This window comes from Schistocerca nitens, chromosome 8 (genome assembly GCF_023898315.1).
Source record: "Schistocerca nitens isolate TAMUIC-IGC-003100 chromosome 8, iqSchNite1.1, whole genome shotgun sequence".
Taxonomy (NCBI): domain Eukaryota; kingdom Metazoa; phylum Arthropoda; class Insecta; order Orthoptera; family Acrididae; genus Schistocerca; species Schistocerca nitens.
The window spans coordinates 356,554,088-356,566,289 of NC_064621.1; the positions used below are offsets into that span (position 1 = coordinate 356,554,088).

General features: G+C 38.7%; 1 protein-coding gene across 2 annotated transcripts in view; it reads right to left on the minus strand.

Moving 5' to 3' along the window:
* The window catches only part of LOC126198974 (RNA-binding protein 28), a 133,726-nt gene that overhangs the window by 36,021 nt on the left and 85,503 nt on the right, over positions 1-12,202 (minus strand). For both annotated transcript variants that reach the window (XM_049935634.1, XM_049935633.1), the window contains exon 9: positions 978-1,194. In XM_049935634.1, the coding sequence (XP_049791591.1) occupies positions 978-1,194 (217 nt within the window). The remainder of the gene's footprint in view (positions 1-977; positions 1,195-12,202) is intronic.

The following is a 12,202-nucleotide window of genomic DNA, read 5'->3' on the forward strand; positions in this document are numbered from 1 at the left end:
TGTTGTTGTCGTCATGGTCCTCAGTCCAAAAACTCGTACGATGTAGTTCTTCATATTAGTCTATCAAGTGCAAGCCTCTTCCTCCCAAAATAACTACTGCAACCTACATACCTTTGTACCTGTTTACTGTATTCATACCTTGGTCTCCCTCTACAATTACCCCACTCACTTCCCTCCATTACCAAACCGACAATTCTTTGATACTTCAGGATATGTCCTACCAACTGATCCCTTCTTTTTGTCAAGGTGTGTCATAAGCTTCTCCTAAATCTGACACAATACCTCCTCATTAGTAACTCATTCTACCCATCTAATCTTCAGCTTTCTTCGTTAGCACGACATTTCAAAAGCTTCTATTCTCTTCCCATCTGAACTGCTTACTGTCCACGTTTAACTTCCATACAAGGTTACACTCCACACATGTGCTATTAAAAAAAACTTCCTCTCATTTAAATTTGTAGTGGATGTTAATAATTACTCTTTGTCAGAAAAGCTTTTCTTGCAACAGGCAGTCTGCAGTTTCTAACTTCTCTCTCTCTCTCTCTCTCTCTCTCCCATTATCAATTCCCCCTGCCCAAATAGCAAAACTCATTCTTACATTCCATATTTCGTTTCATAATCTAAATCCCTTAGTATCGTCTGATCTGATTCAACTACTTCCCATTACCCTTGTTTTACTTGTAGAACAGTAAGGTGTATACAACCAATTTTAAATGTGATGGTACAATAGTGGTGTATATCTAACATCTGAAAGACAATGTGTTTGAGAGTACCAAAATTAAAGAATTATCACTCTCACAAATTGCAGTGAGAAACTAAACAGAATTGGTTATCACTCTTATCTTGTATTGAACTACTCAAGCTTACAAGAGAATTGCTGATAAGCTTGGGTAAGACTGAGAAAAAAAATATGACACTGAAATGATGCAAATAGGTGAAAACCAGCATTAGCTTGTTGACGGTTGAAATATTTATACCTTAAATTTTACAAACGCTGTTCCTTTAGAATGTTCTGTCAAAGGATCAATACATATCAGTGCATAAACCACAGGACCAAACTGTTCCATGCAGGATTTCAATTCTTCATTAGTTGCAGAAAATGGAACATTTTTCACAAATACTGTACAGCCTTCTGTTACATCATTGGAAACAATTCTTGGCTTTTTAAGTTTTTCTTTTGTAGGTTCCATCTGCCTGGAATAAAATAAAACCAGTCAACAATGGGTAAAATAATTGATCGATTTAAACTTTGTTTTCTTAGTTCACAAGATAAAAGAGGTATGGTTTTATAAAGTCACATGTTAAAGTCAAAACAATTAATCCACATTTTAGAGGTGTCCAGTATAACTTGAACTAGTTTAAAAAGAACAATGAAATGCTTGCTTACAGGAAGAGAAGATGCTCTTATTTGAAAAATGAGAGAAAGAAAAGGGGGAAGGGCGAAGGGGGAAGGGGGGGGGGGAATGTGCTGTGAAATAGAAACTAAAATATGGACAAAGAAAAATAATATGCAGCAGCCTTAACAAAGTTCTGATGTATATGAAACATGTGAAAAACAGCAGTTACAGAGAGATATATTTAATGAGCACAGAATGAAATGCCACAGGGCACCAATACACCAAGAGATACATATTTTATATCTTCTTCAGTATCTATTGAGGTGAAGGAACACAATTCCTAGAAAAGAAGAGGCTTGCTGCCTTTAAAACTATATGAAGAAGACAAGCTCATAAAATCAGGACAAACAGAAGAATATCAATTGAAAACAGTATCAGATTAGATGTTTGACTGAATGCTTGCTGGAAGACCAGTAGTAAAAACATTATGGGTGGAAAAAACCACAGCAAACAATATGTTCTACTGCTGAATGTATCACAAAAACCAGTGAAATAAAATTCCAGCATCAATAACATTGCTTGACCAAAATAATGTCGTCAAAAGGAAAATTGTAAGAAGAAGAAGAAGAAAGGGGAAAAATTGGAAGCTTCTTACAGTGGCAGCATGAAAAACAAATTGATTAACATAAACAGACAATTTACTGAGAGACAAGGACAGGAAATGTAAATAAGACAGGTGCTCACAGTGAGAAGAAGACTAAGCACATGTTTACATAAGTCATAGAAGTGCACCTTAGTTGAAGAAGACATCAATGATAAACTCTCCTGGGAAGTACAAGAACCATCTTAACATTTACTTTAGGTGATTCAGGGAAACACACACACACACAGAGAGAGAGAGAGAGAGAGAGAGAGAGAGAGAGAGAGAGAGAGAGAGGATCAATATAAAACAGTGGAAGAGGAAACTGACCGCAAACTTGTTTAACGTATTGGCTGCTACAAGGCTGCTGGTGGTCACAGCAAAGCCCCATGCAGGATGCTGGGTGAATTTCAGGGACCAAATGCTCACATTCTTCAGCTAGTTTACATCTGGAGGCAAGCATGTCTACAATGATGCATATGGCTTGTTGATAAAACTTACAACTTAGATGTCACACGGCCTGTAGATATAAATTCAATGGTTTGATACAGAAGACAAACTTTGAACACAGTTGTGGAATCTGATCGTTCTGTTTGATGTTAGTTTCTTGCAGTTCTGTGTATTAGTCTGTATTCTTTGATTGTGTTGATAGTGGTTTTTAGAAGAAATCAAGTATAGCTTGGTTTTGTTTTTTAGATTTATTCTTTGGAAGATTTACACTGAATTAAGTTATGTATTACTAATTATCACACAATTTCTATCCAACATGAAGTTGACGGCATATTTCTGAACTTTATTAATTGGTGAATACTGCATAAACAAATACTATGAATAGTTTCAGTTCAAATGGATCACATACCAGAGTAGAGGCATATGCATTAACAAAAGGATACTCTAAGGCTATTGCAAAACTCACATTTTTAATCTGATTATTTGTAACTATTGGAGTCTCCTTACAAAGGAGGTGTAGTTGCTGACAAAGCTTATGGTGATGGAGATGACTGAGTAAGAATGTTAGCATTCTTGTGCAGAAGAAAATCAATCTGCAGCAACTATAACAATGGTAGTTGTGTGAAAGGGATTGTAACATACTAATCACAAACAATAAAGTTTTAAATCATCTTGTCCTATAGATAAGAATCCTTTGAAATGACACGATGTTTTTAACATATGTTTAATGAGGAAATAATTAATTTGATAGTGGTTGATATGAAGAGAAATGGTGGACAGTTTTGAGACGACAACATTACAAATCCCAGTGTGTGAATAAAGTGTTGAAATGCTATTTATCCTGAAGAACTCTAGGGTTTTTGGAACTGTTATTCACTAAAAATCAGAAACTGTTTTCAATTATTCCTGAATTGCACTTATTTTAAAGACAATAAGCCAGCTAGGTAGGTTGATGAAACTTACATCGGAAAATATCAGACATGTTGCAGAGGAGTCATTGTCCAGAGTACGCATCATGTGAAACTGTAGCCACAAGTGTAACAATAGTACCATTTAAAGTAATAATTTCATTTCTGTAGTTCGCAGCACAAGTAAAAGGCCACAAAAATAAATTTCAAAACATGCAATGATATTCCATATACCCTACAGAGGGTGACTTGTATAGGTCACATAACTGTTGCACCCAAAAATTTGACAGAGAAATACAAACTATATCTTATTAATAGCTGTGCCGATGGAGCCAAACAGCTACTATTGGTAATTACTACAAATCAGTTCCTCTCACAAAACAACTCCTTGGAAAAAAGGGGAAATTGTAGGTAAAGAGTCCACAGAACAATGCAGATGCTGTATACGGCAATCAGATTATGAAGGACCAATTTGGAAATAATAGATACCCAGCAGGCATTATGGAAGAATGGCGAAGATATTTCAGAACAAATGACTACTTACTCTTCACTTTTGTGAATAACAACACAACTGTACCGTAAAATAGCTTTAAATATTTTTTGAACATTTTTGTGTTGAACACACCCACACCTATAGGAAGCTAACAAGGAAGAAAATAGAAAACACTTACTTGAAGTATATATACGAAGACAGTAACTTGTTCTCGAAAGAACAGTTACTGTTGATGACCGTGCAGCTTTTTCCCTGTCCACATCGAGGTATATCAACAACACCTGTCGGCAGCTTAGGTTGTCAGTTAGTCATCACTTACTTGAAGTGTTCAGTAATCGATAGCTATTGCAAGGATGTATGAGCCAGAAAAGTTTACCACAATCCCTTCATCCAGTAGCAAAAAACAGCTACGCCAGTGCCCAACATTGTACAAGAATAAAACATAAACAGGGAAGTGCAAAAGAACTGACAGAAATTTTATCAAAAGATTTTAACAATCTAGTGCTGTTTGGAAAGAAGCCCTGATAATATGCTGTATACAACTTTGTACAAGTTACTCATGATTGCCAATTGTGGCTGTTTGCAAATGTACTGGTTGTGTTGTGTTTCAATACGTATGATGTAGGCAATGGTTTGAAAATGGACATCATGTCCAAAACTGTACACCAAAAATACTTCCAACAGAATTACAAAAACAGGTTTAATAAAAATAAGATGCTGGCCCATTTTTTCCTGCATCATGGTGAAGGTTCAAAAACCATTTGCACTTTGCAACTGTCCTAGTTATGTCATGGATTGTATTACTATAGGAATTCAGTGGCTGTATAGACTAATGAGGGCAGTATGATAATATTGAAGGATTCCTGACGACTTGACAAAGAAAATTATTGTATTTAAGATAGGTAAGAAGGCTTTCAGCGAGAACTACAGTGGAATAGCATCACTGTGCCAATGCATGAAGATTTATGAAAAGAAAATATTTCAGAAAATCAGGAACAAGATAAAACTACACTTAAAAACAGAACTAGGAGGATTTTGCCCTATAAGATCAACTACAGGTACCACATTTACAGCTAGATAGGTAGTAGAACAGAAATGGGAATTTAGGAAACACTGTAGTTGCATTCATACATACAAAAAAGGCTTACGACACTGTTAGAAAGTTAGTGAAGCCTGACATGGTCAGGGGGACAGACGGTGGTCTCAATGTGGTTTGTTCAATAAAAAGTTTTTAAATGAAAAATTTTTAATGCCTAGACCACAATTTTCCTATTACAATTAACATTTGATAACTAGTTTCAGTTGCTACCTGCAACCATCTTGAGATCATTCAAAATATGAAAAGGCGGTGAATAAGCAATGGAAAGCATTGTTAGCTATAGTCATCCAACAACAAATGTTTTGACGTATCTTGTCAGACTGGTGGTGTGCAGTGTTCTTTTATTACCCTTAATTTGTGCATATTTTATAAAGATGACTAAGCTATATGCCATGCAGGATCATTCTTGTGAAAGCCAGGCTACAGAACAGCTGACAGTTGTTGGAGCCATTGCATATAATGCTCTCACGATGATACCTGTTATACTGTTGCAAGTAATGAGCCTTTGATCCAACTTCTACTGATGTAAATGGACAATTTCCTATATGATCGTCAACCTGCAAAATTACCATATATCTACAACCTGGCTTGCTCACAGTGACGTTTTCAACTATGTACTGTTATTGTTTTGGTACTTACAAATAAATGACAACAGCAAATGATGATCTCCAATGTTTATTAACGGTCTTTTAATATTTTGAATGATCTGAAGATGGAAGCAGATAGTAACTGAAACTAGTAACTGAACTTTAATTGTGATAGGAAAATTGTGGACTAGGCATTAAAAGTTTTTACTTTTAAAATTTTTTTTATTTCATAAACTGTTATAATGGAAGAGACATGGCAAGGTCTGAATAGACTGGAACTTTCAAAAGGAATGGAACTCAGAATCAGAAACACTTAATTGTGTCATAATAGATGGCAAAAAATCAGAAAAGTATTGAACAGATAGAGGGGTTCGACAATGAAGTACACTCTCCACTGTTCTTCAATACAGCCATGGACAACATTGTAAGTAAAGTTCCCAGGGTCAACAACAAATGATATTAAAGTCATACCACATTCCGACAGTTTTATGACTTGTGAAATCAATGAGCAGAAATTGAAGGAACAACTAAATACCTGATAGAGGGTAGCTGAAGAAGCACGTATGGATCGGAAAGAAATGGAAGGCGAGGTAAGGGAAATCAGCAGTAAAAATGAAAGAATGAGAGATGTAAATTGTAATGTAAAAATTATTGAAGTAGTAAACACTTTCATCAAATGTCTAGAAAGTAAGCTAACCAAGAAAGGAAACATCAATAATGAATATTTGGAGAGGACAGAAAACTGCTTGAAATTTTGTTATTGAGTGTCCGATATAATTTTGGAATTGGAAAATATCTGCCAAAAACAATATCACGATGTACAAGTCATGTTGCTTACCAATTTTGACCAATCGATCAGTATGTTGGACTTGGATAAAGAAAGATGTGGGGAGAAAACAAGTACAAAGATGCACTTTATATGAGAGATCCAGAGTAAGATGAGAAGAGACAGGATGAGGAATTAAACAACATGAAACACTCATCAAATCAATTCCCTAAAAGAAACTATGGGAAGAAATAGGCTCAAATAGTTTGGCCACTACGAAAGAAGGGAACAAGAAAGACTTCAAAGAAGGGCTCTCAAATGGACACTATACGGAAGAAGAGAATCTGGAAAATCATGAACAAGATGGAGGGACCAGCTGAAGGATGAAGTGAACCTAAGAGAACAACAATGGGAGAGGGAATACTGGACCGTGGACAAAAAAAGAAGATTCAAAGACGCTCTGTGAATGACCTGCATAAGCAGAAATGTTTCTGGAAGATGAAGAAGAAGACAAGAGGCAGAAACAGAATAACAGAAATTGGGTACCTCGGTGACATAGTGGCAAGATTTATGAAGACCTACCTGAATTTGAAATAGGTACATACACTATTACAACTGGTATTGTGCCCACACACTTGTTTCTCTGGTGGAATTAAACACTATGCCCTGGAGCCAAACAATGGCTGGTTGTTGTTGTTGTTGTTGTTGTTGTTGTTGTCTTCAGTCCTGAGACTGGTTTGATGCAGCTCTCCATGCTACTCTATCCTGTGCAAGCTGCTTCATCTCCCGGTACTTACTGCAGCCTACATCCTTCTGAATCTGCTTAGTGTATTCATCTTTTGGTCTCCCTGTATGGTTTTTATCCTCCATGCTGCCCTCCAATACTAAATTGGTGATCTCTTGATGCCTCAGAACATGTCCTACCAACTGATCCCTTCTTCTAGTCAAGTTGTGCCACAAACTCCTCTTCTCCCCAATTCTATTCAATACCTCCTCATTAGCTATGTGATCCACCCATCTAATCTTCAGCATTCTTCTGCAGCACCACATTTCAAAAGCTTCTATTCTCTTCCTGTCCAAACTATTTATCGTCCATGTTTCACTTCCATACATGGCTACACTCCATACAAATACTTTCAGAAATGACTTCCTGACACTTAAATCTATACTCGATGTTAACAAATTTCTCCTCTTCAGAAACGCATTCCTTGCCATTGCCAGTCTACATTTTATATCCTCTCTACTTCGCCCATCATCAGTTATTTTGCTTCCCAATTAGCAAAACTCACTTACTACTTTAAGTGTCTTATTTCCTAATCTAATTCCCTCAGCATCACCCGAGTTAACTCGACACTACATTCCATTATCCTAGTTTTGCTTTTGTTGATGTTCATCTTACATCCTCCTTTCAACACACTGTCCATTACGTTCAACTGCTCTTCCAAGTCCCTTGCTGTCTCTGACAGAATTACAATGTCATCGGTGAACCTCAAAGTTTTTATTTCTTCTCCATGGATTTTAATACCTACTCTGAATTTTTCTTTTGTTTCCTTTACTGCTTGCTCAATATACAGATTGAATAACATTGGCGAGATGGTACAACCCTGTCTCACTCCCTTCCCAACCACTGCTTCCCTTTCATGTCCCTCGACTCTTATAACTACCATCTGGTTTCTGTACAAATTGTAAATAGCCTTTCGCTCCCTGTATTTTACCCCTGCCACCTTCATAATTTGAAAGAGAGTAATCCAATCAACGTTGTCAAAATCTTTATCTAAGTTTACAAATTCTAAAAACATAGGTTTGCCTTTTTTAATCTAGCTTCTAAGATAAGTCGTATTGCCTCACGTGTTCCAACATTTCTACTGAATCCAAACTGATCTTCCCCGAGGTCGGCTTCTACCAGTTTTTCCATTCGTCTGTAAAGAATTCACATTAGTTTTTTGTAGCCGTGACTTATTAAACTGATAGTTCGGTAATTGTCACATATGTCAACACCTGCTCTCTTTGGGATTGGAATTATTATATTCTACTTGAAGTCTGAGGGTATTTTGCCTGTCTCACACATTTTGCTCACCGGATGGTAGAGTTTTGTCAGAACTGGCTCTTCCAAGCTTGTCAGTAGTTCAAATGGAATGTTGTCTACTCCCGGGGCCTTGTTTCAACTTAGGTCTTTTAGTGCTCTGTCAAACTCTTCACGCAGTATCATATCTCCCATTTCATCTTCATCTACATCCTCTTCCATTTCCATAATATTGCCCTCAAGTACATCGCCCTTGTATAGACCCTCTATATACTCCTTCCACCTTTCTGCTTTCCCTTCTTTGCTTAGAAATGGGTTTCCATCTGAGCTCTTGATATTCATACAAGTGGTTCTCTTTTCTCCAAAGGTCTCTTTAATTTTCCTGTAGGCAGTATCTATCTTACCCCTAGTTAGATAAGCCTCTACATCCTTACTTTTATCCTCTAGCCATCCCCCCTGCTTAGCCATTTTGCACTTCCTGTCGATCTCATTTTTGAGACGTTTGTATTCCTTTTTGCCTGCTTCATTTACTGCATTTTTATATTTTCTCCTTTCATCAATTAAATTCAATATTTTTTTCTGTTACCCAAGGATTTCTGCTAGCCCTCGCCTTTTTACCTTCTTAATCCTCTGCTGCCTTCACTACTTCATCCCTCAAAGTTACCCATTCTTCTTCTACTGTATTTCTTTCCCCCATTCTTGTCAATTCTTCCCTTATGCTCTCCCTGAAACACTGTACAACCTCTGGTTTAGTAAGATTATCCAGGTCCCATCTCCTTAAAATTGCCACCTTTTTGCAGTTTCTCCAGTTTTAACCTACAATTCGTAACCAATAGATTGTGGTCAAAGTCCACATCCGACCCTGGAAATGTCTTACAATTTAAAACCTGGTTCCTAAATCTCTGTTTTAAAATTATATAATCTATCTGAAACCTGTCAGTATCTCCGAGCTTCTTCCATGTATACAACCTTCTTTTATGATTCTTGAACCAAGTGTTAGCTATGATTAAGTTATGCTCTGTGGAAAATTCTACCAGGCGGCTTCCTCTTTTATTTCTTCCCCCCAATCCATATTCACCTACTACGTTTCGTTCTCTTCCTTTTCCTACTATCGAATTCCAGTCACACATGACTATTAAATTTTCGTCTCCCTTCACTATCTGTATAATTTCTTTTATCTCATCATACATTTCTTCAATTTCTTCATCATCTGCATAGCTAGTTGGTATATAAACTTGTACTACTGTAGTACGCGTGGACTTCGTGTCTATCTTGGCCACAATAAGGCATTCACTATGCTGTTTGTAGTAGCTTACCTGCACTCCTATTTTTTTATTCATTATTAAACCTACTCCTGCATTACCCCAATTTGATTTTGTATTTACAACCCTGTATTCACCTGACCAAAAGTTTTGTTCCTCCTGCCACCGAACTTCACTAATTCCCACTATATCTAACTTTTATCTATTTCCCTTTTTAAATTTTCTAACCTACCTGCCCGATTAAGGGATCTGACATTCCATGCCCGATCTGTAGAACGCCAGTTTTCTTTCTCCTGATAACGACATCCTCTTGAGTAGTCCTGTAGTCCTCGCCCGGAGATGGTTGGTTGGTTGGTCTGGGGAAGGAGACCAGACAGCGAGGTCATCGGTCTCATGGGATTAGGGAAGGATGGGGAAGGAACTCGGCCGTGCCCTTTGAAAGGAATCATACCGGCATTTGCCTGGAGCGATTTAGGGAAATCACGGAAAACCTAAATCAGGATGGCCAGACGCGGGATTGAACCGTCGTCCTCCCGAATGTGAGTCCAGTGTCTAACCACTGCGCCACCTCACTCGGTCCCGGAGATGGAAATGGGGACTATTTTACCGCACTGCAGTTCCTTCTCGAAATCCTCGCACAAACGAAAAAATGGCTGACATCGAAATAAGTGTCCAAGGAATAGGAAAGCAACTGGAATCACTCAACAGAGGAAAGTCCACTGGACCTGACAGGATACCAATTCGATTCTACACAGAGTACGCGAAAGAACTTGCCCCCATTCTAACAGCCGTGTACCGCAAGTCTCTAGAGGAACGGAAGGTTCCAAATGATTGGAAAAGAGCACAGGTAGTCCCAGTCTTCAAGAAGGGTCGTCGAGCAGATGCGCAAAACTATAGACCTATATCTCTGACGTCGATCTGTTGTAGAATTTTAGAACATGTTTTTTGCTTGCGTATCATGTCGTTTTTGGAAACCCAGAATCTACTCTGTAGGAATCAACATGGATCCTGGAAACAGCAATCGTGTGAGACCCAACTCGCTTCATTTGTTCATGAGACCCAGAAAATATTAGATACAGGCTCCCAGGTAGATGCTATTTTCCTTGACTTCCGGAAGGCGTTCGATACGGTTCCACACTGTCGCCTGATTAACAAAGTAAGAGCCTACGGAATATCAGACCAGCCATGTGGCTGGATTGAAGAGTTTTTAGCAAACAGAACACAGCATGTTGTTATCAATGGAGAGACGTCTACAGACGTTAAAGTAACCTCTGGCGTGCCACAGGGGAGTGTTCAGGGACCATTGCTTTTCACAATATATATAAATGACCTAGTAGATAGTGTCGGAAGTTCCAAGCGGCTTTTCGCGGATGATGCTGCAGTATACAGAGGAGTTGCAGCATTAGAAAATTGTAGCGAAATGCAGGAAGATCTGCAGCAGATAGGCACTTGGTGCAGGGAGTGGCAACTGACCCTTAACATAGACGAATGTAATGTATTGCGAATACATAGAAAGAAGGATCCTTTATTGTATGATTATACGATAGCGGAACAAACACTGGTAGCAGCTACTTCTGTAAAATATCTGGGAGTATGCGTGCGGTATGATTTGAAGTGGAATGATCATATAAAATTAATTGTTGGTAAGGCGGGTACCAGGTTGAGATTCATTGGGAGAGTCCTTAGAAAATGTAGTCCATCAACAAAGGAGGTGGCTTACAAAACACTCGTTCGACCTATACTTGAGTATTGCTCATCAGTGTGGGATCCGTACCAGATCAGGTTGATGGAGGAGATAGAGAAGATCCAAAGAAGAGCGGCGCATTTCGTCACAGGGTTATTTGGTAACCGTGAGAGCATTACGGAGATGTTTAGCAAACTCAAGTGGCAGACTCTGCAAGAGAGGCGCTCTGCATTGCGGTGTAGCTTGCTCGCCGGGTTTCGAGAGGGTGCGTTTCTGGATGAGGTATCGAATATATTGCTTCCCCCTACTTATACCTCCTGAGGAGATCACGAATGTAAAATTAGAGTGATTTGAGCGCGCACGGAGGCTTTCAGACAGTCGTTCTTCCCGCGAACCATACGCGACAGGACAGAAAAGGGAGGTAATGACAGTGGCACGTAAAGTGCCCTCCGCCACACACCGTTGGGAGGCTTGCGGAGTATAAATGTAGATGTAGATGTAGATGAATATTTTACCTAAGAGGACGCCATTATCATTTAACCATACAGTAAAGCTGCATGCCCTCGGGAAAAATTACGACTGTAGTTTCCCCTTGCTTTCAGCTGTTCGCAGTACCAGCACAGCAAGGCCACTTTGGTTAGTGTTACAAGGCTAGATCAGTCAATCATCCTGACTGTTGCCCCTGCAACTACTGAAAAGGCTGCTGCCCCTCTTCAGGAACCACATGTTTGTCTGGCCTCTCAACAGATACCCCTCCTTTGTGGTTGCACCTACGGTACGGCTATCTGTATTGCTGAGGCACGCAAGCCTCCCCACCAACGGCAAGGTCTATGGTTCATAAAGCATGAGAAAGACACAGGTTTCCCGAACAACTATCTTTCGATATTGCTCTTATGTCAGCTACACAAACTTCTTGAATGACTGATACTGAACCAAACAGCAGGCATTTTGGA